General features: G+C 49.9%; 3 protein-coding genes and 1 non-coding gene across 4 annotated transcripts; 2 read left to right on the forward strand and 2 right to left on the reverse strand.

Moving 5' to 3' along the window:
- The first annotated feature begins 4,855 nt into the window (after positions 1-4,855).
- GGI43DRAFT_t205 lies at positions 4,856-4,937 on the forward strand. The gene has a single exon. It is a non-coding gene; the product is annotated as a tRNA-Thr (tRNA).
- Positions 4,938-5,917: 980 nt separating this feature from the next.
- On the forward strand, positions 5,918-7,088 carry GGI43DRAFT_263790 (ER protein Pkr1-domain-containing protein). The gene has a single exon (XM_083201011.1). The coding sequence runs from the start codon at positions 6,320-6,322 to the stop codon at positions 6,809-6,811; it is 492 nt and encodes a 163-aa protein (XP_083055957.1). The 5' UTR covers positions 5,918-6,319; the 3' UTR covers positions 6,812-7,088.
- On the reverse strand, positions 7,089-9,596 carry GGI43DRAFT_263699 (major facilitator superfamily domain-containing protein). Its single transcript, XM_083201010.1, has 6 exons — positions 9,387-9,596; positions 9,272-9,297; positions 8,821-9,138; positions 8,678-8,749; positions 7,901-8,609; positions 7,089-7,786 (listed from the first exon to the last, which is right to left on the reverse strand). Exons 1-6 carry the CDS (start codon positions 9,482-9,484, stop codon positions 7,366-7,368), a joined length of 1,644 nt encoding a protein of 547 aa, XP_083055958.1. The 5' UTR covers positions 9,485-9,596; the 3' UTR covers positions 7,089-7,365.
- A 903-nt stretch (positions 9,597-10,499) lies between these two features.
- Positions 10,500-17,115, reverse strand: GGI43DRAFT_263696 (uncharacterized protein). The gene is made up of 3 exons (XM_083201009.1): positions 12,118-17,115; positions 10,915-12,033; positions 10,500-10,848 (listed from the first exon to the last, which is right to left on the reverse strand). Exons 1-3 carry the CDS (start codon positions 16,735-16,737, stop codon positions 10,732-10,734), a joined length of 5,856 nt encoding a protein of 1,951 aa, XP_083055959.1. The 5' UTR covers positions 16,738-17,115; the 3' UTR covers positions 10,500-10,731.
- Positions 17,116-22,371: the final 5,256 nt, after the last annotated feature.

The following is a 22,371-nucleotide window of genomic DNA, read 5'->3' on the forward strand; positions in this document are numbered from 1 at the left end:
AAGCAAAAAAAACCCTTTTTGACAGGTTACCATATATACTGAGACGACCAACAGCCCGTTACAGCAGAAATGGTTTTGACAACAGATCCACAGCTAATTTGACCCGCAGAGAAACGTACATATCTATTCGGTCAGGCGGTACTTCTCCAACCTTTACCTATATTGGCTACTCGTGTATGAGGAGTTAGGTCAAGGACATGTGAAATCCACCTTGAGATGGGGCAGGTTATCAACTCTGATCGACGACTAGGGGGACCCTGGTTCGGGCAAATGTCTCAGCACACGCCCTGCCTCCCCTGCTACTCTATGTGCAAGTACGTAGTATACGCATATTGCTTGTAGCACTACCGCTCGCTCACCCTCATGTACTTTTTTTTTTTTTTTTTTTTGAGAACGTGCCACATGCAACATCATCTCGTGGACTCGCCATACCCTGGCCCGGCTTCCATCCTTGTCATGGAGGGGAGGAAAGACAAGTCGGCTGTCGCTTGCGACAGCATGACTGCTTTCTGCAGGTCGACCAAAATGTTACCCTTGATACAGAATAAGTTAGCACTTGAAAGAAGACAGGACTGTGGCAAGGCAAAGCAAGGTAAGGGTTGATGGGAAAGCTCCTGGGGTGTTGGCGGGTTTACGGAATTCGTCGTAACTCTGACCATACAGGCGTCATCATTATTTCTCGCTTCATTTTATTTGGGTCATGGGCTAGCGAGTGACGAGACACCGCATGAAGAATAGAGAAGAGACACGATTGGTAATACTAGCAGGGTAATGCACAATTGCAAGGAATAAGCCAGACAGAGCATCTCGACGGCCGAATACCAGCATATGCAATTCTCCGCTCAAAGTGGCGGCAGGCTACTTTTGCTGGCGGAGATTTTGGATTCTAGCCTAGTTCCCGAAGTCTGTGCCTCCGGCTGACATACATGCGCAACCCTTTACAGAGGATTGAGACACGCCCAGCCAAGGAACTCATCCATCGGGGCCGTTATATCTCCAATTTTGAACGCTGAATAAGTTGTAGAAAGAGTTATTTTAGAGGTTCTATGATGCTGTCTTCCTAGTGAGTGGCCATCAAGGTAAAAGTTGGCATGGACTAACGGAATTAGCGAACCCAGTGTTTCGGTGGGACGATGAGCCACCCTTTACTATACCGCAAACGTACGAAGTTTCTCTCAGCCTTGTCGTTGTCTGGCCTTTGGAGTTGTCTACCCGTTTTTCCTTTCTAGCATTTCTCCGAGAGAGGGCGTTAATCGCAATGCTAACATTCACACTAAGAAAGCAGCTGGTCTACTCATACAGCGTTCAGAACTACCGCTACTAGTCAACTGCTAGCAAGTAGTAGCAGTGCTACACATTGGGTCAGAGCAACTCAAGCTTCAGCTCGTACCACTTCCTAGAGTTCGAAACACAGATCTTATTGCCGCTAGATTGGGCATCTGTCTCCGCGCACTTGCCCACTCCTTCGAAATGGAAATCATGGAGGAAGAAGGGATACGGAAGGAAGAAGTAGCATCTGTGGGCCAAAACATAAGAATGTGCCACCCCTTCTAAAGTGAGTGCAAGATACTGTAACATGAGATGCTTAGGCCCGAAGCAGGCTGGGGGGACGACAACCGGGTCTCTGGAGATCGGGCGTGGCTGTCACACTTGGACCCTATACTACACATGGGCAAAGCATCGACCATAGACAGATGTAGGAGTTTTGATGCAACTCGACATTGGTAAAACGACGGCCAACAAGAGTTTGATGTTGGATAAATGACCAGTCAGGAGCTCTCCTTTGAGCTAGAGACTGGATTGTCCGGGGTGCTACTGCTAGTATGCCTCGATTTTTTTTTAGCTGGCTCGCGTGCCAGCGCATAACAAAGCAACTGCCTCTATCGCCAACTTGAAGCCAGGTGAGTGGATGGGTAAACGCCAACAGCCCCCCCTCCCACTTTCTGATCCTTGGGGCGGGTATCAATCCCGGCGTCTGCCTGGGACCGATGCACTGGATAAGGGAAAAAGCTAACCCGGAGCTGGCAAGCAATCCTACTATACTACTAATAGATTATGGTACAGTATGCCTCGATGTTATGAATTCGACGGCGCCAAACTGCTACGAAAGAAACCCCACTATATCTTAGTTCCATTCTGAAGATGCCAGACACCAGAGTCTCCATGAGTTCACTGCCTCCCCAATCTTGCTTATGCATTTACGGAGTACGGAGCATACATCAACGCACCGCCGTATGGAGCACCACTTCGCCTTCCATGCTAATACTCTAACCAGAACGGCGTCTCCAGTGCTTGTACCCTCGCCTCAATGACTATAGGCTGATAACAGCAAAGGATTTTGTCAAATCTAAAACCGCATATCACTTTTAAATAGTATACCAATAGCATTTACAGGATAGCTAACAACGGCTCAAACTTTTGGAGCACTCGCGTCATACCTTGGCTGACTAGTTACGAACTCAAGCTTACAACGTCCTAGGATTCTATCATCCAGGTACGAAGCACCAAAAGAGGAAAAAAAGAAGAAGAGTACTTAGGATTTAGCATAGTGCCAAGAAAGAAAACCTAAGATTTTGGTGTTGGAGCGTGCCGTTATGATGCCATGGGAAAGAAAGTTTTTTTAATCAATGCCGAAGAGTTTCGGGTTCTTCTTTTCCCACGGCTGGTGTTAACTAAAGCCCTCTTTTATCCTTTCTTGCCTTTTATTTCTTATTTTTTTTTTTTTTTTTTTTTTTTCATTTTCCTTCTTCTCTTCGGCATATAGGAGCGCGGACGAAAGGACAAAGTACAAATTACTACTACTAACGGCAATAGTACGTATCTATACGGACTACTATACTCGTACCCGCTATAGCTTTGTTGTTGACTGTGAAGTACGAGCAGCCGCCTCTCGAAGATGGAGACTCAAAGATGGAGTCGATGTCCCCTGCAGCACACAATAGGAGTGAATCGGGCTGAAGTGGGAGACAGAGTGTGACGGTGAAGTTACATTTTACGCAAGCGGCGGCGGGCATTGCTATCTGTTTGTACGCACAGAAGCACAATGGCCAGCTGCGAGCATTCAGAAGTGCTTACCGATGCAGAATGAGTACGAATTTGTGGAAGAAAGACGGCTGCAGCTTACTGGTACCGTCCTCTGTACTACAAGTGGTAGGTACAAGTATACGAGCAGAGGAAAGGTCTGAGACAGGGGAGACAGGGCCTTCGGGGATTCATGAAGCAGGGGGCGTGCAAATATCGCCGCAACCCTTGGCGCGAGGCGTGAGGTGTGAGGTGTGAGATGTGAGGTGTGAGGTGAGCGACTAAGCGGCTATGATGGCTATATGAATACCATCTAGATTGATGCATGGGCCAAGGCCCCAGACGAGCCGCCCCAAAATGTTAAGCTTATATGCAGCTACGCGGTATGAATCTCGGGTGGCACAAAGCTTCTTGCTTCGTTTTCGTGTGCGTCCCAAAAAGGAAATGGCCGAGTTGAAAGACTCACACTCTGTCTTGGGAGCCTGGGAAATGAGGGTAGCGATTACGAAACGACGACGTACTTGCGCAGGTGTACGAGGCTGCGTCGCGTCCGAGCTTTTGGAGACTGATGGAAAAGATAGGGCGAGGAGGACAAGAAGAAGCCGAAGTGCAGCTGGAACAGCATAACAGCCTAACAGCCTGTGACTCGGACGGCCAATCTGCTGAGAAAGGGCCGAATGCACAAGCAAGCAATAAGATTTCTTGGTTTGTTTGCTTTTTGCGCCATAATAGCAGCCAGTTACTACAGATACGGTACGTCCAGCAGCTCATGCAGGCCCCAGGCCAAGCCAAGGGGGGCGGCTCTTGGGAAAGGTGAGGCGCCTTGATTCGACCCGTCGGACTGTCTCATTTGTCATAGCCTTGAGAAGGAAAACCCGACATTTTTGTATGGAGGAGACCGTCAGGACGAGGCACAAGAGCGGTCGATAGATAAGACTGGGACCCCTCCATTTACTAAGAGCGGAAACAGCGGGGAAGCTTTCTCACAGGGTCTAGCGAAGGTAGCAGTGGTAATACCACTATTACACGTTGAGAACTTGGTTTGATTTTCGTTATTGGTCAGACTGTAACACTCTTGTCTCTCTCTTGCTCTCTCTGTCTCTTGTCTTTTCGAACAGTCTTTCTTCCATGTTGCCGAAGCTCGGCTATTGCTTTTGGTGGCACAATCGCTGACAACGGGAGCTGAGAATACGTTACGTCGCAGTTTCAACTGCGTCTTGTCGGTGAGTCAAAGAACCAAAAGGAGACTGAGTGAGTGAGTTCAAAGTTTAAAGGGGCAAGGCTACTATGACATTATTCTCTCATTCATTGCCACCCGGCTTCTTAAGTTCTTTCTTGTTTCCTTTTTCTCTCTCGGGTTTCGAAAAGCGGAGAGCGAATGCGACATAGTAAGCAGACAGGTATTTACATGATGCTACCAAGTACATACTAGCTGCGTCTGTACGCACACACTGCGAAAAGCAGTAAGGTCGCAATAGCCGGCAGCACTAGTGGTTGATTTATGACGAGAGAAAGAGGCTTTTTTTATTTGCTTTTCTTGCCTTAGGCCATATTCAGCTCGTGGCTGCAAAAAGCGAGGCGAAGTGAGGCCGGGGGCTTTAGTTTAGGCATCCAAATAAAAAAAGGACTCGTTTGGCTGTCTGCCTTGAAGTAGCTGCCTTAAAGAGCGCTGGTGCTGCATACCGAGATGCATGGGTTCGGAGAGATATTCTCTGGATGCGACTGAGGTATGTAGACGTAGTCATGGTGATGATGACAGCATGATACAATGACAGCATGGCGTAGTGTTCAACTACTGTTTTTGCGAGCAGACCAGACATGAAACAAGTCCGAAGCCCGCTTGGCTAAGCGGTATAGCGTGTCACTAGTACTAACTTGACATGACAAGGTGATCAGTTCGACTCTGATAGTGGGCATCTCTTTTTGCGGATTCTGTCCGTGAGAAGGCTCTATTTTTCTTTTTTCTTTTTTTTTTTTGCTTGTTTTGTTCTTGCTATAGGGTAATTCCTATTCTTGCCGGGCTATATTGCATCCTATTTTCTGCCTATGCACAACCAGCCAGCCTAGGAGTCTATATCGAGAAAGGACGACGGCACTAAAGTAGAAGTTTGACTGGAGATGGGCTGCATGCATGATGCTAGCAGTAGCTCTGGCACAAAGCTGCCTAGCCCATTCATCTATTTCTACTTATGCAGCCGAATGCCTATATGAAGATCATCTAAGTGCACGGCTGTGTGAATTGAAAATTGCGGACTGCGGTATACACGTACGCGCCCTTCCATGTCATGCCATCTGTCCTTATGACTCAGTATTTTCCGCTTCAGCCTCATCTCCACGCTGCTCTGCCTACGTCATCTGGCCCATAACAATTGATTAATCTCTCTCTCTCTTTTTTTCTTTCTATTAATATGTGCTTGTTACTATTTAGCCAGTGCGAGAGCCGGTTATGTAAGCACACGAGCAAGTCACACTGCCACCAAGAAGCGGGGGATTATTAACAAACAAAAGGCAAGCAAAAAAAGAACACACATACGTATTTCTGTCGCAGGCTAAACACGGGGTCCCGCAAAAAAGTTGCCCCTCATGTTTGGCTCCAGCTGCTTTGCTGACATATTGGAGCTGAAGCTGAAGCTGGAGATAGGCGCCAACGAGAGGCTCTTTTTTTGCTTGCCTGATTAGCCAAGAGGAAAATGAAGGACACGTAAAGCAAATATACGTGGCCTGATGATAGTTGGCATATTCTCGAAGCTATAGCTGGCATCTTCTTTTTATTCTCTGCTATATTTATGCGAACGTGAGACAGAAAAGCTGACCCCTCTTCCGCATTACAACTCTCCTTTTTTTTTCCGGCTGCATTCGTCGTTCGAGGGGTTAATAAGCTACGGAAAGAGAGCAAGCCGAAACCGAAGATCCGAAACTTTACGGGCGACACAGAGACGTGACGTGACGTGAAGCTTCTTCTGCGCGCGCGCCTTTTTTTCTTTTTCGCTGTTGAACAATCAAGCTTCCCTACTTGCTATTTTGAACGAATAAGCCGACGAAGCTTTCCCCGCATCGCGTGTTTGACTCGGACGGCAAATCGGACGGCAAACAAGAGAATTAAGCTAGAGGGACGAAGTAAATCGTGCGCGACGCAATATCGACGCAGTATACTGTACAGCGAGGGAAAAGAGACCTCTCTTATCTGTACGCGAAATAAGAAGACTTTTGGGAGTAGCTTCTACCAAAACCTTTCTCCACGCCGCGCGACAAACTATACCTTTACTCTCCTCGATCATCAAACCAAATCACCGCGACAATGTCATCCTTCCTCGTCGACCTCTGGGAGGGCATCTTCACGCCCGGCCCGACGCCCACCCTCCTCAAGGCCACAAACGTCTCCTTTGCCGCCTTGCAGGTCGTCCTGCTGTCGCTCCTGTATGCGACGTACAGCGTGCACTTTGTCGTGCTGTCGGTGCTGTGCGGGGGCTTGTGGTGGTCGATTAACTGGTTCGCGCGCGAGCTAAAGATTGCGCAGGCCGCCGAGGCGGAGAAGAAGAAGAAGGAAGAGGAGAAGCAGAAATTACAAGGTGGAGACGGGTCTGGGTCGAGCGATACAGAGGTTGAGGGCAAGGTCCCGAGACGGACGACGAGGAGTAGCAAGAAGAGTGCTGCTGCGGCAGCTGTTGTTCAGGCGGACGCTGAGCCTTTGGAGAAGAAGGGCGAGGTGAAGCAGCGGGCGGTGCTGGAGCCGCAGTCGAGTGCGAGCACGGAGGATGAGTGGGAGAGGGTTTCGGAGAGTGAGAGGTAGAAGAGAGAAGAGATGATGTGAATATATATATGAACTGGACTGTGAAAACACTGTGAAATACGAGGTCTATTCATGTATCAAAGAGTGTATATATACTTGATATGTGGCGTGAGATAGTGGATACAAGGTAAATATCGTGATATAGTTTACCTTTGGTGTCTTGTTCTCTTCAATAGGTGTATGAGTAGAGGTAATTGTATGGCATCAATGCTCTCTGAATCTCTATCATGTTGGTAATTTTTTTTTAATGAATTTGCATCCAATCCACGAGATGAGCTTCCTTCTCGTCTTTCTAGAAATTCTATATCCTGTACTCTCTATACATAATATCCAGCTGAAACAAAAAGAACAAAAAAAAAAAAAAAGCCATCAAAATGAACAGCAGCAAATAACATAGAATTCGTATCATCCCCTTCCCCACGCCGTCACACTCCAACGCTGCCACGCTTTAAAATAAAACTTAAACCAAGATATATATCAAAACCTTTCATCAGAGAAGAAAGAAGAAAAGACGCATGACACCGTCAAGAAGAAAGCGTTTTATCGCATCTTCTCTACAGCCTTCGCAGCTTATGCGTCATTCGCGCCGCAATCAACATGCTCATCGCCCCTATAAACAGACAAACCGCAATGGCATTCGTTCCGCCACCAACCTCCTTTCCTTCAGCTTCGGCCGCCTCCTTGGTCTCGTCGTGCAGCTCGGGGCTCTTGCCGGGCTCCATGATGGCGAAGACAATGGTGGAGATGAAGGTGCCGATGAACTGCGGGAGGGTGGTGTAGATGTTGAGGATGCCAAAGTAGATGCCCGACAGCTCGCCTGAGGATGAGGACGAAGAAGAGGCTGGTAAGCCGCTGTTGCTGTTGCGGCGGGTGGAGGTAAGGGGGAGGGCGGCTGAAGGGTCTTGGGCGCCGCTGAGTTTGTTGACTTCGATGCCGAGGAAGGCTGTGGGAGCCCACATGGCGATGGCCCATGGACTAAAGGTTTTTGGTAATTAGCAAATGTCCTTTAAAGGGAGAAGCAAGAAAGAATTGGGCAGGGGGGTATATATGTGTATATATACACATCTCATGAGAGGAGATGGAACTTACATGCCGCAGACACACATGAGAATCGTGGCAGACATAAAACTCTTCGCCATGGGTGCCATAAACATGGCCGCTGCGAACATCAAGTGTCCGCCAATCCACGCCGTCAGCAGATCCGGCTTCATCCTGTCCAGTCTCTCAAGCAAGCCCGCCATGGCTCGCGGAGGGCGATGCGTGTAAGTCTCATCCGCGGGGGACCGCACAATCATGGGCAAGAAAAAGGCACCAATGAAGCTGACAGTCGAGTAAATCATCAAGGCGGCGCTGCCAATGCGGCCAATTTCGCCCAGCACGTCGGTTCCAGTCTTTCTCGAGCCGGGGGGCATGTCGTAGCGGAAGTAGGTCTCGCCCACCCAGGTGGTGCTGTAGAAGAGGAAGGGGAACCAGCCGATCCAGGACCAGAATTGAGCCCAGCAGATGGCCTGGACGCGAGGCGGGAGAGTCAGCAGCGTGGAGCGGATCTGATGGAAGACTTTGAGGGGACCTTCGTCGGGGAGCTTCTTGGTGGTGAGGGCGCTGGGGGATGTGAGCTGGAGGACTCGCTCGGTGACGGCCCAGCATGTTACGGATGTGGTGCCCAGGATGGCCATGGCGGCGATGACGGTCAGTTGCTTGAACTGGGAGTCTCCCAGGCCTGGGCCAAAGAGGCGAACGAGGTCGATGGAGCCTGCGCCGTAGCCGATCATATGGCCGATGGCGTTCATGCGACTTCCTGGAGAAGATGGTGTCAGCAGCTGGACATTGAAATGAGTGAGACACTCTATAGCAAGCTTCACTTACCCCAGGCTGCACCAGCCTGCTGCTTCTCAATGGGAAGCGTGTCGACAATGAGACTCCTGGCACACGACATGACTGCACATCCAACCGTTAGCAAAAAGAAGCCTCTATAAATAAGGCAAAAAGACATCATCCTCCAAACTCACTCATATTAATCGCAAAATCCACCGCATAAATCGACACCACCGCCAACACCACCGTAAACCGCCTCGTCGCATCGCTCCCGTCATCGCCCACGACCGCAGCCACAATCTCCCTCGTGAAGCCCAGCACCAGCAGACACGCCGACACAATCACCGCGCCCACCATCATCAGCGGCCGGCGCCGGCCCCAGCTCGACGTGCTCTCATCGGCCACGACGCCCACGATGGGCTGGACGATGAGGCCCGACAGCGGGCCGGCGACCCAGACGAGGGAGGTGTTGCTTTTGGTGAGGCCGAGGTTGAGGAGGTATGGCGTGCAGTCTTTTTACATGGCATTGTGTTAGTTGTGTGTATCATATTAAAGAATGAGATTTAAAAGGGTTGAGGTATCCCTCAGTTGTGTAAAACTCATGTTCATCTCAACATGAGCATCTCAGATTCATCCAAAACTTACACGTCATCTCAATCCCCCAAGTAAATCTAAAAATAAACGCAACGAAAATCAGTCAAATAATCCCAACCACCAAACCAAATAATTTTCATAAAAAAAATCATAAAAAATAACTCACGTAATTCCAATCGTGCAAAACGTCAACAACACCATCCTCACCATCTCTGAATTCCCCTTAATCGACGCCTGGCCCGTCAAGGCATATGCTGCCGCCATCGTGGGCTTGGGCTTTTTGGGCGCACGCGCACCCGCCGCTCGGCCTAGGAAAAGATGAAGGAAAAAAAAGGACTCGCCGTAACGCCGCAAGGAAAATGGGATTAATTCTCTAAAAGAAATAAACTGCACGCTATTAATTCTTATCGCCCACTACCATCCATCGTCATCCTATTTTTTGTTGTTGTTTTGTTGTTCTCATTTCCCAAAGCTCCCCATGTTTTAGATATGCTGCTAGAAGAAAGGGGCAACGCTCAATCTCTGCTTACACGTATCGCGTTCCCACCGCTATTATTAGCCCCCTGTGAGACCCTCAGTCTCGAAGCACTCTCAAATCTCCGTTCTAGACTCGAAACAGTCATGGGTCACGCAAAGCCTCGTATCGCCAGCGGTTACTCCGTAATACCTCGTAAAATGAGCCCTTTCTCAGGCGGGGGAAAAAATATTATTGCTCTTTTTAAATCTCATTTTGGCAGCGAATAAATACAAAGAATAAATAAAATACATGTTATACAGTCAACTGCTATCAAGCGCGCTCCGCAATGCTCGAGCCATCATCGTACAAAAATAAGAAAAATCACATAATGGTATCTTTCGGCTCAGATCTATCTACTTTGTGTGTTTTGATATGGTAGGACATGCAGCACCCTACATCTATCATCCTCTTACCCATCAAGCCACTGGCTTCCTCACCCCTTGCACCGGGCATCGTTGCCCCAACGCCTTTAGTTTGGAAAAGGCATATCAAATGCCAAAGAGATGAAGAAAAGTAACACAAAAGTTCCATCTTTATCAGAGAGCCACGATCCGAAACGTCTCCTCTCAGCCTCTGCACCTCTTGGCTGCAGCTCCATCATGAGGAATCAGATCAGGAGCCTGAAACAAGCGGGGAAAATGAAGCCAAGCAGTAGTAGGCTGAAAATCAGTCATGCAGCTGCCGTGCTTCTTCAAATGCTAAGCGATGAGATGTGATGAGAAGAGGCGAAAAGCCCCCCCTCAAAACCTAACAAAAAAAAAAAAAAAAAACATGAAACAATAATTTTTTAAGAAAAAAAAGAAGAAAACGCCTGGTTGCTTGCCTATCCCTCCTCAAATGCCATTGGTTGTTGTATACACGTTGCATCTTCTTGATGCTGGTCCTGAAATTTCCATGATAAGAAATAAAAGTAAATCCGTCGCTTCGTTTTTTTTTTTCATTCGCCTTGTCCACCTCGCGCCAACGCCATGGTCAAAGTTCATATACGCGCTGTCTATGAATCGGCTAGTTTCGCAAAATGCTTGGACCAAATCCAGCCCACCTGGTCCGACGGGTCATCTTGGTTCTTTGCGAGCCAGAGCTCGCCCTTCTCGGCAATGACGTCAAAAATCTATGAGCAGAATCAGTATAAACCGTCCTTTTACCACATGTGAGTATATGTGCATGTATATCGTACCTCGCCGGCTTGGTATGTCAGATAAGGATATCCAGCCTCGTGCTTTGTTGTAGAAATATTAAACTCGAATAGCGATGCAGCAAGCCAGAGAATATTGTATCCGTCTGAAGCATGTGCACGCTCCCGCGATGACGCTCTAGAAGACCGCTGGCTTTCTTCGGGGCCGTCTGGGAGAGGTAGGGCGGAGTGAAACAGGTTCGAGAATCTGCGGCTATCATTCTGGTGATAGCTGGAGTAGAACGTGTTGCCAGAGTCTCGCCGAATGTGAGGTGCTGACTCTGAACTCTGCCTTGACGTCGCCATTGCCATTGCCATTGCCGAGGAATCGAAGCTCTTACCCGTGCTCGGCCGAGTGTTGCCAAGCGATCGGGAGCCTGTTGGCGCCTCGGCTGATCGCGGAGATCCCATCCCTGTTTGATTGTTGGAGAGGCCTGCATAGAAATCTCTATAGTTGTACTGGTGAGGACTGGGAGCCGTTGCACCAAGGCCAGTGGCACTCGAACTAATAGGAGAAAGAGTAAACGAGCCACTATGCCGTTTACCAAAGTCGGGCGCCGGCAGGACGGGTGCTGCCTCGCCATTCACCGGCTGGCTCAATGATCTGTTCTCTGCCTCCGATGTCCGTCCCCTAGTTCTGGGAAGGGCGTCTTCTCCACTCGTCGTCGACATTGAAACTCTTCCATGGTAGGCTGGGTTGATGATGCCAATGTTGGACATCATCTCGTTTGCATAGGGGAAATCTCGCTGGAAGGCTTCCATAATGTCTTCGAGTGTTGGCGCCTCGGGTGAATCCGCTAACACAGCTCTCATCTTTTCCCTCCATATAAAATACCAATCGGCCTGAATATTTATGAGGTTGCTCAAACAAATATTCCCCATCTTTTCGGTTAACGCTGATAGCTTTGGAAGCTCCTTGATTAGCGTATCGTTGAGAGCCTCATACTGCTCCACGAGCTCCTTAAGCTTAGGATCGATGCTTTTGCCTGCTTTCTTCAGCTGTTCCGCACGCTCCCAAACAATTCTTCGCTTTTGCCTCTTCTTCATGGCCAACGAGGGGTTCCCGTAAGATTTGATGACATGTTCAAATGGTTCAATGACATGCTTTCGTATTTGAGTCAACTAAATTTAAAAAAAAAAAAAAAAAATAGATCAGTAACTGGTCCTGTTAAGCACATTGACCGGGGATAAAGGAGCAGCCCTTACATGCAGCTCGAGAGTTATCTTCTCAATATCACGAATTGATATGTTAAACTGAACCCATTTACTCTCCAGCTCTGGGAAACTGCCTGGTTGAAGCCGCATTACTAGCTCAATCGCCGACAAAAATTGTAAAAACTCGTGCACATATGACGAAACTTGTCGGGTGTAGAATTCGACATCGCGCAAGACAACTTGTAGCCGCAGGTAGTCATCGCTGAATCTTTCCTCTAGCTTAAGGTATTCAGGGTCTTCCGGTTCGCGGGCACCAGCCTGTAGTTTGTCCACCTTTTTACCAAAGGCTCGAGCGAGGCCAGCTTTGACGTCGGACTCCTTACGTTTTCTACCGACGATTTGTCCAACCAGCTCAAAGTTCTTCTTCGTCTTGTTAATCTCGATAATGGCATCTTCAAGAGCCTCCTTGGCTACTATAAGCGGCTCTCGGTCAGGGTGATCCTTGGGCGTGTGCTGGAGGAGAGTCATGATCAGATTGGGATACTTGGTGATTCGTTGCATCGGTTTGATGAGGAGAGAATCCAAGTCCCAAGCGGTTGTAAGATCTTTGGCAACTTCATTACACTCGTTCAACCATATCTGCACCGTTGGATCTTGTTGAATCTGGATGAGCTTCTTTGCTGCCTGGTCACTGTTTCTCAAGAAGCCTTCGTGGGCAAGCTTCATCCTCTCCATATTGCTTTGGAAAGCTGGACCAAGTGAAGTGTCACGGTCTTTGGCGTCGCTGAGGTCGACAATAGATGACTGGCTTTGCTCCGAGTAGAAGGAATCATCCTTAACGGCGAGGGACCGGCCGCTCTTCGGCACATATATGCTGGCAACCGCTTCCTTGAGAATGGCGAGGAATGAAGTGTGAAATTCAATAATCTCATCGCTATTTCGAAAGATGAGCTTGCTTATCTTCGCATCTAGCTTGGGGCAAGCTTCTGCGGTGCCTTTGTAAATCTCCTCAATAATATTCATATCTCTTACAAAGACAGCCTCAGTATCGACAAGCTCTTTGATTACGTTTCGCCTCTGGATCAAACGATGTCGCTCTTCGCTGCTCAAGTCCTCGGATTCCTGGATGAAAGATCTGGCGTCGCTATCCACGACGACCCTGCCATCAAAATACTGATCTGTGGTCTCCATGGTCTCCATGGAAGTCATGTCCATCATCGACAGGGGAGTTTCCGAGTGATGGGAAATGTACTCTCCGCTTCCGCGGTCGGAGTTAACCAGAGTGCTTCCATATTGAGACTGCTCATAAAATACGCTCGATGTTTGCGATTCGAGGCCCGAATTTCGTCCAGAGTGTGGAAGAGGTGGTGGCTCGTGTTTTGGAGACGACAGGTATGAAAAGTCGGAGGTCGCCTCCGTTGATAGATAAGGAATGGAGAAGCCTCCGCCGGTGTCTAATTCTGGGAGTTGCTGGCCGAGCTGAATCGATGACCGTGTTGAATCGACCGAAGGGCGGACACCACCTGCTCCACTATAGGAGAAGCTTCTTAGGGAAGAGTCATCTCGCCCAGAGGATTCAGACAGCTTCCACGAGGCCGCCCGCATATCCGGCGACTCTGAAGCCTCTGAATGTGTGCCGTCAACAGAGACGTTTGTCCATGCTGTTTGGTGACTTGACCTATCGGCTCGAGATATCGAAGGAGGGGCTAACAACTTGTTTGGTGGGCCTGCGTCGATATGGTCGTCGTGGGAAGGATAGAGAAGATCATCAAAGGTTTCTACATCAGATGATGCGCATGTTGAGGCCCTATTCGATGAGAGATGCCCGCCATAGCGGTATGTAGATCGCTCGTCCTCCAACCCATCTCGATCATCTGTCTCTTCAGTACAAGCATCGGTGGCGGCATCATCGACATCGGGGCGCATGCGACGAGCCATTGCCGGAACGCTTTCTAGATCGGAGTGGCAGTCCGATTCATCTTGAATGTCCAGCCTGGGATAAGATGCTGGCTGCACAGCCTCTTCGGGAGCTGGAAGTTCGTCGACTGAAGGCTGTGGTAGTATCTTCACAATGGGTTGGCAACTTTGATGCACAGGGGACTCGAATGAGGCCTCTTGATGCTCATTGTTGTAATAAGCCTCAGGACTGAACTGCTCTTGGCCGTCGATCTGGCTATATGACACTGGAGTATTTTCTTGATTGGTGTAATTTTGGTGGTCGAGGTTGTGGTCTTGGTCGCTGTCGTGGACGAGATGGTGAGGATGAGCCGCAGGAGATGGCCGCGGCGGCGATGCTGGAAAGTCGTCATCATCATCAAAGGGGCTTCGGTAGTGAGAGCGTTGTCGCGTCGGCACTATTATTTGTGGGCTGAGCGGCTGATCGGACATAGCCAGGTCAGAAAGCTCTGCCTGTGGCTCTATATCAAACTCTGTAACAGCAGAAGTAAATGAGATGGTTGACAGCGGCCGCTGAGCTTTGGTTACGTTAGCGGACGGTGAAGCTCCAGGGAAGGTTCCAGGGATGCCAAGTGTCGGCGAATCATCATCCTTGCCAAGTGCTGTGCGCGAGGCTGCAGCTGTCGGGGTTTCTGGAAGGGACTCTCCCTTCTCCACAACATGAGTGCTGTGATCAGCTGGGAGCTCCCTAGGCAGCTCATTTGCCAGCCCTGACTGGGGGGAAGGGCTATCAGTCTGCACCGTTGGTTGTGTCCCTGTCTCTGCTTCTGGAGTAGCATCCCCTTCTGTGGTATCTTTGTTTGCATCTTCTGCTTTCTCTCCAGCAGTCACAGTGGTGGGTGAATCCGTAGCTATAACTGTAGACGTGGCTGCAGCTTTGGCCTTGGCTTCCTCCATCTGCTTCCGCCTCCTCTCCACCGCTCTTTGACGCGCCGCCTCAACAGCCTGACTTTCGCGGATGGTCTTTGTGTATGCTAATCGAATATGTTCTCGGCGCTGTGCAAAGTCTATAGGTCCCACAGCTATTATCTTACGCTTCGCCGGGTCATATGTCTTTGAGGAAGAGGGGTCTTTGACGTTGTCCCTGGCAGTTGACCGTGCGGGGGGGTTCGTCTTGGCCGTTTCCTTCATTCGGGAGCTTGCTGTTGTCGCTACGGAGACTGGCTGTCGTGGCCGAGAGCTCCTCAGAGGCGGTGAAAGCTTGGGCGGTGCAGCGGACACGTACGCTTGGAGCCGGTTATTGCTGCTACTGGGCGTAACTAAGCCTGAAGGGGGTTGCTTTCGAGGTGTTTGGGTAGGTGTTTTCGTTCGAGTCGTAGTGGGATTCGCCTTGGCTTGCCTGCTGCTGCTACGAACATTGGTTGGCGGTCTCCTAAGTGTAGAGGGCGAATTCGATCGTGAGGAAGCGGGACTGGAGTCGTTTGGGGTGGCCAATCTCTTGCTGATAGACGCGGGCAATTTGGAGCTGGCACCTGTTGGCGTGTGCGAGGCTTGTGGAGCAGCAGCTTCTGCTGCTGCAACTGCTGTCGCCGTTGCCGTGGCTGCAGCGAGTGCTGCTATCGTCGTTGTGGGAGATGCGGGTGATTTGTGAATAAATGGTAGTATGGATATATCGCTGCGAGATCGCGTGTGATGAGCTTTGGGTGCACTCCCTCGGGGTATGTGGACGTCCCTGTACCAGCTGGATGGAGATGCAGGCTCGGCTTCAAAGTCGGAGTGGCTGCGATGATGCCCCCCGAGGCCATGCACGTTGGACTCGGACGTTCTTCGAGGGCGAAGGTTGTCGATGCCAAAGCCGACCGCGGCAGCTTCGTGCTGACCGGGGGCAACTTCACCGAACAACAAGCCTGGAAACTCAGAATTAGACTTTGGCAATGGCGCCGGTTGTTGGGAGGATGGTGGGGAATTGTGCGGGCGATGTGTTAGAGAGCTGGAGGCAATTGAGTTCCCGTTAGCGGATGTTTCTGGTGGTGGATGGCTTCCTATGCGGTTGGCAAACGACCGCGAACTACCCGGCATTTGGTCGCGTTCAACGTTTCTCGACTTTTGCAGAAGGCGGTTTGACGACGCGGTCGAGGCCGCTGACGAGGGTTGCTTGGACGAGCCTGGGGCGGGGATACCAGGACGAGGGCCTGCTGACGAGTATGCAGACGAAGAAAGGACTGGTGGCTTGGGCTTTGGTTCGGGCTTGATGGAGTCCTGCCTGATCCGAGCTACCGGAGCCTCCTGACGTGGAGGAGCTCTTGGAATGGAGTTGGCTCCGCCGGTTTGGTCGAAGCGTTTCTTCAGATCTTTAACGCTGGGGGCTCTGACAGCTGAGGAAGATCTCGTCGTCGCGGCTGCCCTGCGGTCGAGGGGGCTCGAGGCGGAGCGCAGACCCTGACGGCCAGCGCTGCGATTTGCAGGCGGCTGCAGGTGTCTTGCAGCAGCCCCATCAGCGTTGGAGGGCGGCGGATGCGGGACTGACGAGGCCATTGGGAAAGACTGCGGTTCGCCGTCAGGGCCGGGCGCTGGCTGGAAGCTCTTGTAAAAGTCGTCAGGATCTAAAGTGGCAGCTGCATGGTCGGCGAGGATTTGAGCATTGGCGTCGTGGACAGAGCCGGGGACGAATCCAGGAGGGTTAGGGATTGACGTCTGGTTGTCGTAATGGGGATAAGCATTGGATTCAACACCATCCAGGCCCTCGCGCAGGCCGCTGTCTAGGTCCCGGTCCATGTTGGCAATGGCCTGGGCCCGAGCCAGAGCATCACCCGCGCGGTCGACGCTGCGATAGACGATCGATGGACTGAGGGATGGGAAACGACTGGTCAGGGCACGTCGAGGAGAGAGGCCCGCGCAGCACCTGCAGGCATCGATATACGTTTCTGCTGGAGCTTGAGCTGCGTCGTGTTTCTCTCCTGCGAGCTTAGCGGCACCTTCGTTTGTTTTTCTTGCTGGCGGAGGCGAGCGAATGGCCGGTGGCCTCGAGGCAGCTTGTCCCTGTGAGACGTGGGCGAGAGGGGATGGCGAGAGGTGATTGGAAGGCGACGGGGAGATGGGAATCGAGGTGCTGCAGCCTGCAGGCCGGATACGACGCCCTGGCCCAACCAGGTCAGCGCATTTAGTGCTGCTAGCACCCTAAGGGCCTGCTCGCAGCCCTGCTCTAAGACCCCAGCAAGGCCCGAAAAACTTCCCCCCAGCACCTATACTTGGTCCCCCCTCAGCCCGCCGGGGCATGTCACCGCTCTGCTCCCCGAGTCGCTAGGTCTATTAGTAGCTGTATCTGGCGACTAGTGCTCTGCAGAGCCTAGGACCAACGCACTAACGTTTAACGTACGGGGGCTTTGGAGCTGTTAGAGGTGGACGGGGCGGCTTAGTCCCCGCTGTTAGAGCCCGGAAGTTTTTTTCTTTTTCTTCCTCCAGCTTCCTCGACGGCCTCTAGTGGTTCAGGTCTAGCAGCTAGTCCACGCAACGCCAGACTGTTTCACCTTGTATGGTAGATCGTTTCCTTATCCCCTCCCTGGTTCCGCTTTCGCGATTCCATCTGCTGAATAGTCTGGAAAAGGAAAGAAAAGGGAGACGATGGAAGAGAGAAGGAAAAATGTGTCACCTGCTGCGCGGCAAAGGCTCCCGCGTCCCGGCGGTAATTAATTAAAATTGAAGTGATCCTGCTGCACATATGCATGGCTTGGCTGCGTGTCTCCCTGCAGCTGCTGGCCTCCATCCCTTATCTATGTGAGAATCAGGGGCTTCGGCTTGGCTGGATGACGGAGGTCTGGCAGCAGTCGATGGTACATATTTGCAACAGCAGTACGGAGTAGTGTCGGCTTCTTCTGAGAAAAGAAGAGCACATCAGTGACGATCCCGCTCATTGCGCCCCGTGCGAGGGCAGCATTGCGCAGGTGCTGCCATCTCGGCGAGGAGATCAAACCACTGCTGATGTGAATTGCGACTCGAATGATGCCAGCAGCCATCAGCTCCATATCCCGAGACCCCTTCATTTCCAGCGAAATTTCACATGCAACCCTATACGAGCAGCTGCGGCTCTGGAAGTCTTATCGAGAGCCTAGCCCTGCCAACCTTGAATCCAGGCACCATCACAATGCCTTAGTCTATGTAACCAGCCTTATTAATCATGCTGCGGCAGTCGATGTGCCACCACCACCATCATATCATGATGAGTAGCTGAACTGGATGGATACTCCTGCGGAGCTGATTGTGCCACGGCAAGCCATGGGTTGCAGCGCAGTCTGCTTTGCCATCTGACAGAGCCAAACGCCGTCGACAACGGACGTCGAAAGAGGCTCCAGATGCCCCCGCCAAGTAGCGCATCGCACCCGATATTTTGCATTGATCTCAATATCGGTAACCAAAGGCGACCAGGTTTCCACGTTTTGCTCTCTCCGATCGCGATCGCGATCCTCGGACGCGGACACGGCGGAGCCTTGTTGACCCTTGCCGGCGCAAATCCTTATGACAGCAGCTTCTTAGCACGGAATGGCATCAACTGGCTCGCACGGTATACGGGTACCTCGATCGTGCGTGGTTTGCTGTAAGTGCCCCAGTGCCTGTAGCTGCTAAAGCTGCGCACTAATGTAGGGGTTAGTGGCGCTGTGCCGTGCTGAAATATTTCTCAGCTCTGACTAAGGGCAGCGAGATTTAGAGCTCAAGCTCAGGCAGTTTGATCTACAGGTAGCCAAAGCCACAGCGCCGCCCGTCTCAGCCACAGCGGCTCATTGATCAGTGGCGCTTGACACTTGAAGCGGCTCGCATTTAGTGCTACGTTAACTTGACGCGAATAATAAACGAGACGACGCGATTTCACAGTTGCCATCATTCATCTAGAAGGATGTCTCGCGGCAAAAAAAGGAAGCATGGCACAGACAGCGCGTCGGACAATCAAGCTTCTGCTTCATCTAAACATTATACGCCTGTAAGAAAGGATTTGCTGCTGCTGCACTATCCTCATGTGCGCACACTAAGGCAGCATATGCTCGCAAGCCTCCCAGATACCTCAAAGGTCAGACGAAAAAAGATTGCGGCTTTGGGATCAAGCATAGGGGCCAATGAAATAGAAGTGCAACTTGCCCGTGTGCTCGACACTGCTTTAGTCGGTAGCAGCCAGCCAATCCCAAGATCTGAATCAGAGGAAAATACATGGCAGCAATGGCTATCCTTTTCTCAGAAGGGAGATGAATCTTATGTGACTATATCTAATGGAATAGCTTCATCGATTGCTAATCAATCTGAGGTCTGTTTCTGCCCCCCCCAATTGTAACTGGTGGACCAGGCGAGGCTAAATAGCCCAATTGTAGATTCTGGACTTTGTCATCTGGCTGCTATTTTCAAGAGAGAGACCTGGATCATGGCCCAAACACCTGCTTTGTGATGGCTTCCGTAGAAGTGTTAGAGATGATCAATCTGCTCGGTCAACCATCCCCGGAGTATACAGCCTATATCCCAATTTCCATGTCAAGGCGTTGAGAGAGACCCCGTGGCCACACCTCCTGGCTCTGCTTGGTCAAGCCGGTGAAAGAGTAATGATCAACCTGTTGTCTGAATGCTCTGTGTTCCTCAAGGTTGATTCAGGTTTAGACAATTACTTGCAACTAACTGGTTGTTATCAATGCCCGTGATCTTGGTTGTGCTCTTATTCTAATCATTGCCCGCCAGGTATTCCCTTGTCTGAGCTGGATTCCGGGACGTCAAATCTCAATTCGAAACCTCTGCTACGCAAGCCAGCGGAGATTACTCTTGTTCGCAGCAGGATATTCTACGCAAAGCCGGCAACCACCGCGAAAGGCCTAGTCCATGCAGGTTTCAAGCATATCCGTACGTCGATTCACTTTATACACGCCTAATATCTGTTTGGATACAGCTACTAAGTAATAAATAGATGCCCTTAATCGTTACCCCTATATTAGGGAGAGTGCAGATACCAAAGAGAATTGCCAAGATTCTGTAAAGACTCAGCAACAAAACGAGGCACACACAACTAAACTTATGATGCATATTTTTCCGCGTCAATTTAATCTTCATAATGTTTTTACTTCTGCAACTGATATGAACCAAACAGCTCAAAAATTTCACGATTATACCTTTCGTGAAGATGAAATTAGTAAAAGTATGAGAGCCGATAAACGGTCCAAAGAGAAGGCGTTGCCTAAGCTGCCAAAGCGGCTGAGAGGCACAACAAGAGACCTCGTACGACGATTGCAGATTCTTCATACACGATGTTCTTATTTTGAATTGCTTCGATATTATTGCCCGACGTTTCTTGATGAACCCCGTGGAAATAAGAACAGGGTTGGAGATGGGGAATTGCCGACAGCTTCTATCTCAACCCAGGGTCAGGCAACCCGAACAGATTCTTTCACCAAGCGACAAGCTCGAAAGCATCACGCAAATACGTCGCCGCTTCCTGAATACAAATCTATTGTAGAATTAGCATGCCCAACGGCATGTGTTTCTGCATTTTGTCAGGCTATCCTTTCAAAAATAATCCCAGACAATTTCTGGGGCTGTGAGAAGGACTGCCATAATAAAGTCGTGTTTCTTCGTAAAGTAGACCATTTCATCAAGCTACGACGCTTTGAGATGATATCACTGCATGAAATTACACAAGAGTTCAAGGTATTTATAAATTACATAAAACAAGGCGGCTGTACACTCACCACGAGACTTAGGTCACAGAGGTTGCTTGGTTAGAGCCCCCCAGCTGTCAAGGCCAAAAAACTAGCCAGACGGACATGAACAAACGTTATGAAATATTTCACGAATTTCTTTATTATGTTTTTGATTCCCTTTTGATACCCCTGATTCGCAGCAATTTTTATGTCACGGAGTCCAATACCCATCGGTTTCAAGTTTTTTATTTCCGCCACGAAGTCTGGAGGCTGGTCGCGGAACCGTCAATGTCGAGCCTCAAAGAAGGAATGTTTGAGGAGATCAAGTTGAAGGAGGCGACAAGAATCCTCGATTCAAGGCGTCTTGGGTTCAGTCAATTGAGACTATTGCCCAAAGGTACTAAGCTACGTCCCATCATGAATCTCAGACGCAGGCAAATGATGGACAGCAAACGCGCCAGGTTGCTTGGACCCAGCATCAATTCCCTCCTCAAACCCATTCACGCGGCGCTCAAATTTGAAACTGTATGTATCACTAACTTGGCCATTTAATCTCTATTCTTTCTGAAAGAGAGGGTATAAGAATTTCAAGCTAATGAAGCGCAGCTCATGAACCCATCCAAGCTGGGATCAGCTCTTTTCGCGGTTGGTGATATTTACGAGCGTTTGAAGGCGTTCAAAGACTCCTTGGCGCCAAATAAGCATCATATATTTTACTTTGCAAAATTGGACGTTAAGGCTGCCTTTGATACAATACCTCAGTCATCGGTTCTAAACTTGATGAGGTCGGTTCCCAGTCAGAGTCGTTACGTTATAACGAAGCATGCAGAGGTGGAACCAGGAGAGCGATTAGGCCTCACGGATGGAAAGAGCGCATCCAAGCCTGTACGCCGGTGGCATTCTACAGCCATAGCTGAGGGAGAACCAACTTCATTTCTCGATCGGTTGGAGAGTGGTATGGGAAACAAGAAGAAAAACACAGTGTTTGTCGATAGCGCTGCCTTTCAAACTCACGACACTCGTGGCCTTCTAGCTCTTTTATCCGAACATGTTGGACGAAATATCGTTAAAATTGGAAAGAAGTATTACCGACAGAAGAAGGGCATCCCACAGGGCTCCGTTTTGTCGACATTTCTGTGCAATTATTTTTATGCCGACTTGGAAGCTCAGCATCTGGATTTCCTAGATGAACCAGACAGTCTTTTGCTGAGGCTTGTTGACGACTTTTTGCTCATCACGCTAGACAAGGACAAGGCCATTCGGTTTGTCGAGACGATGCACCAGGGGGTTCCTGAATATGGTGTTGAAGTAGGCCACGACAAGACACTGGTGAATTTTGACATGGACGTTGACGGCGAGATTGTGAAAAAACTCGCCAAGGGAGCCAAATTTCCATATTGTGGCACATTTATCGATTGCAAAACGTTGGAAATTACAAAAGATCGTGGCTCAGGCAAAGATATTGGTACAGTTCTCAAAAAAATATTCCTTTATAATGAAACGTTTGGAGTATTTGCTGACCATACGCCTTCTCTACAGATATATCGGCTTCCATCACTGTTGACTTTGGCCGATGCCCTGGTCAGAACTTTCAACGCAAAGTCCTCAGTCAGTGACCAGGATATTTATCATACTATTTCCCTATAGGTTGACTAACGCGATATTGCAATATAGACTCGTTTAAATACCAATCCCACCTCATGTTTTTCGATACGGAACACAATTCGGTCGAGACTGTCATTAG

The sequence above is a fragment of the Trichoderma evansii genome (assembly GCF_050947405.1).
Source record: "Trichoderma evansii strain SZMC 28006 chromosome Unknown GGI43scaffold_30, whole genome shotgun sequence".
Lineage (NCBI taxonomy): Eukaryota > Fungi > Ascomycota > Sordariomycetes > Hypocreales > Hypocreaceae > Trichoderma > Trichoderma evansii.

Bases quoted from the DNA above. Each gene is read 5' to 3' on its own strand.
- GGI43DRAFT_263790 (XM_083201011.1), top strand. From the start codon at position 6,320: ATGTCATCCTTCCTCGTCGACCTCTGGGAGGGCATCTTCACGCCCGGC.
- GGI43DRAFT_263699 (XM_083201010.1), bottom strand. From the start codon at position 9,484: ATGGCGGCAGCATATGCCTTGACGGGCCAGGCGTCGATTAAGGGGAAT. The intron at 9,139-9,271 runs GTAAGTTTTGGA...CCATGTAAAAAG, and splicing joins TTGGGGGATTGAGATGACGT to ACTGCACGCCATACCTCCTC. The intron at 8,610-8,677 runs GTAAGTGAAGCT...CATCTTCTCCAG, and splicing joins GCAGGCTGGTGCAGCCTGGG to GAAGTCGCATGAACGCCATC.
- GGI43DRAFT_263696 (XM_083201009.1), bottom strand. From the start codon at position 16,737: ATGGACCGGGACCTAGACAGCGGCCTGCGCGAGGGCCTGGATGGTGTT. The intron at 12,034-12,117 runs GTAAGGGCTGCT...TTTTAAATTTAG, and splicing joins AGATAACTCTCGAGCTGCAT to TTGACTCAAATACGAAAGCA. The intron at 10,849-10,914 runs GTACGATATACA...TTCTGCTCATAG, and splicing joins TGACATACCAAGCCGGCGAG to ATTTTTGACGTCATTGCCGA.